The 3,759-nt window shown below is 39.5% G+C and overlaps 1 protein-coding gene across 1 annotated transcript; it reads left to right on the forward strand.

Annotated features, from left to right (window-relative positions):
- Positions 1 to 6: 6 nt before the first annotated feature.
- LOC114040501 (dimethylaniline monooxygenase [N-oxide-forming] 1-like) lies at positions 7 to 3,365 on the forward strand. Its single transcript, XM_027858627.1, has 3 exons — positions 7 to 79; positions 1,736 to 1,808; positions 2,856 to 3,365. The coding sequence occupies exons 2-3, from the start codon at positions 1,765 to 1,767 to the stop codon at positions 3,196 to 3,198; spliced, it is 387 nt and encodes a 128-aa protein (XP_027714428.1). The 5' UTR covers positions 7 to 79; positions 1,736 to 1,764; the 3' UTR covers positions 3,199 to 3,365.
- Positions 3,366 to 3,759: the final 394 nt, after the last annotated feature.

A 3,759-nucleotide genomic window follows, 5' to 3' on the forward strand; every position in this document is an offset into this window, starting at 1 on the left:
ATTGGCCTCATCAAGCCTTTGGGATCCTTGGCATGCACATCGGAAGTACAAGCCCGATGGGCCACAAGAGTCCTGAAGGGTGTGTAGGTGGAAAACATGGGTGGGCAAAGGGGCAAGAGGTGATAAAAGGGAAGATGGTAGGAGGGCAGGGTGGTTTTCAAACTTTGTCTAAGTTGAAATGATGGCTGATTGATTTTAGAGACTAGAAATCTTGATAACTCACCAGTTCCCATTTAAAACAGAGAGAAACTCTAAAAGCTGGATTTATATTAGTATTAACCAAGTCACAGGGTAATGATGACTTATATTGTATCTCTAATTGCAAACAAAGTAGAGACTACAAAATACTCACTTTGTCTACCTACATAAAAGTTCATCAGCCATTTTTGTGAAATTAATGGGCCTAATTAAAACATCAAAATGGTGATCTTATTGAAAATATTTTAGTCATACTGCCTGCTTGGTACAGTGATAAGAGTTATTAAGTACTGATTAAAATGTTGATATGAGAGTTAGTAACTACTGATTAAGATGTTGATGTCAGAGCAGAAGATATTGCTCATGTGGTATCCTCAGAGATCTCTCCTTGATACCTGTTATCATTTTTCTCAATGACTTGGATGAAGGCATGGATGGCGCACTCAAACGTGCCAATGATACAAAAGTGTGAAGGGACTGACAGCACACTGGATTGTGAACCAAACCAAAAACATCTTGACAGGCTAGAACACTGGGCAAATCTAATAAGTAAACTTTTAATCAAGTGAAATTTAAAGTCCTACAACTGGGTTGAAAAATCAACTGCACAAGTATAAGGTGGAAAAAATGTAACTTGAAGCAGTTTAGGTTGAAAAACAAAGATTTGGCAGGTTTCATACTACAAACTTAATATGGGTCAACAGTGTGATAAGGCAATAAAAAAAAAAGTTACTGTGATTCCAGCTTGCATTAATGGAAACATGATTTCCAGAATAAGAGTGGTGATTGTCTAATTGCATTCTGCCATGATCAGACCATACCTGAAGTCTTCTGGTTACTTCTGGACATCATATTTTACTAAGAACATGGATAAACTGGAGAGCATCAGAAGAAGGATGATGAGAATTGTGTAGGTCCTTGAGACCTTGCCATATAAGAATCTCTTAAAGGTACTGGGGAAGTTTAGCTTAGCAAAAAGAGGCATGAAATACACCTGGTAAAAATATTTACACTTACAAGAATATACTTACCTGACTTGGCCTCAGAAGACTTTACTGAGAACAGTGGGTAAAAGTTGCAAGGAGACATTTATGCCTGATTTCAGGGAAAAAAATATTCTAACAATTAGAACTATCCACAAATGAAGTGAACTGCCTTGGAAAGTAATGAGTTCCCTCTCATTGGAGAATAATACTGCAGAAAGTTTTACTTAGGTATAGTTTGGATTGCCTGACTCATGAGGTGTTTCCTAACTCTGAGATTTGATGATAAGGGCCAAAGAACTGGTTAGTTGAGTTACATTTTAGTTTTCTGCTATTTACTTTGACATCATATAGACAAAGACATAGTAAGCCAAAGTCACAAGGATTGTGACAACTTGCCTTTGTGGAAAGTTTGAATATCCAGGAACCTGAATCATTGGTTTTGTCACTCTCTTGGGTACAAGAAAAACAGTGGCCAACCTCACTAATTATAAATTGTGATACTTCATATGGTTTGCCCAGAGTTAAAGGAAACTTTTCATTTTGTTTTGTAGGCTTGAATAAACTACCATCACCAGAGGCCATGAGAGAAGACATTAGCAAAAGGAAAGCCAATAAAGCCACCGGGTAGGCTATGTCCCTTAATTACTTGCATATACTATTTTAATTTACAACTAGAGTTTTCAAAACTTTTCAGTGTTCACAGTAAAGCGTTTCCCTAAAGAGTCAATGATTGGAGTTTTACCCAGTGATGGCAAAAAGCAGTAAATTTCAAACAGAAGGAAAATGGAGCATCAAGAACTCTGGAAGAGTTCTAGGGCAACCTTATTAGGAGCTGCAGGAGAAAGATGAAATAAGGGGACCCAACATGTCACGGCAATGAGGATACTAGATTATCACTATCTACCATGTCAAAGAACTAAGGACTTCAGAATAGGAATAGAGATTTTACCTGGGATTTAATTGGCATAAACAACTCCAAGGTTAGGAAATTCCCTCAACCAAAGCAGGTCAGCACCTTCTCTGAAACTTATGGTTTTGAGAGCTGTATAGAGAAGTGAAAGGTTAAGTGATTTTTCCCAGGAACATAGAGCCAGTCAGAGGCAGAACTTTTAACCAAGGCCATCCTGAATTTAAAGACAGTTCTTTATCCATTATACCAATACTAAGTCCTATGGACCTAGAATTTCAGAATACATGACAGCAGGAGGGATGTCAAAGAAATTAACATCATAGTTTGGTCTGGGACCAGCAAGAGATAGTGCATTATCACCAATCTGGACAGCATAGTCCCAGGGTGGCTGTTTCACAGCTGAGTGGCATATCTCCTCCAGGGCATGATTTCTGGAGGTTTGGTTGGGAGATTAGGGCAGTAGCAGGAAGTACATTGAGGAGAAAGCTAGGATGAAGCATGGTTGGCTCTGGGGCTGGCTAGATAGTTTGACTCTTACCAATTAGAACAGCCCAGCCCTATGGCTATAGTTCCAAAGTAGTGTTTTTAAAAGGAGTTCACTTTATAGTTAGGAAGAGGAGAAGAATTTTGAGAGTAGGAGACATATTAGTACATGTTAGAGTGAAAGACAGATCATGGATATGATTCTGAACTTTAGGAGAAGAATTGTTTTACCCATAATAAGATGACCTTTCTTTTTCCTTTTCCCCTTCTTCACAAAGGTTTGGTTTATACTTCAAACTGGTTTTGCAAACAGATCGTGTCGTATACCTAGATGAACTCTTGTCCTTCATCGATGCAAAGCCCAACTTGTTATCTCTGCTCCTGGTGGACCCACTACTGGCTTTTAAGGTTTTCTTCGGCCCACTTACCCCATACCAGTACCGTCTGACTGGCCCAGGGAAGTGGGATGGAGCCAGGAATGCCATTCTGACCCAGTGGGACCGGACAATCAAGCCAACAAAAACTCGAGTTGTACAAGAGCCTCCAGATACTTTTTCCCACCTACTCAAAGTCTTCAGCTTTTTGGCTCTATTTGTTGCTATATTTCTTATTTTCCAATAGCTGAAGCCCTTGGTTCCTCAGAACAAATGCACAGGGTAGATCCTCCATTAGAGCAGTGCCTTCATTCCTGGGGTCTTTCTCAGAATAACTAACTTGGGGCAGCTAGGAGGTGCAGTGGCCCCGGATTCAGGAGGACCTGAGTTCAAATCCGGTCTCAGACACGTAACACTTACTAGCTGTGTGACCCTGGGCAAGTCACTTAACCCCATTGCCTAGCTAATAAAAAAAAAAAAAAAAGAATAACTAACTTGAGGCCTTATTCTTCCCACCTGGAATCCACATGCACTCTAGAAACTCTATGAAAGCCCTATTGGCCAATAGTGTTCAGTGTGTATTTCTCCCACCCTTGTCCCTCTCCAGCTCTATACTGATCTCTATATTCTACCAATCTATGAGAAAGAAAGTTTTCTGCAAACCTTCAAACAATATACAAATGTGAGCTATGATTGTGGTAATTGTTTTATCTTTATTATCTGCATTTAATACTGGTGGAATAAAATAGTCTTTCCTGATTTTGGTAGTTTCAGAGGAGATACCAATCTCAGTAGTGACACTTCCTTC

The sequence above is a fragment of the Vombatus ursinus genome, unplaced genomic scaffold (assembly GCF_900497805.2).
Source record: "Vombatus ursinus unplaced genomic scaffold, bare-nosed wombat genome assembly UNPS02013251.1, whole genome shotgun sequence".
Taxonomy (NCBI): domain Eukaryota; kingdom Metazoa; phylum Chordata; class Mammalia; order Diprotodontia; family Vombatidae; genus Vombatus; species Vombatus ursinus.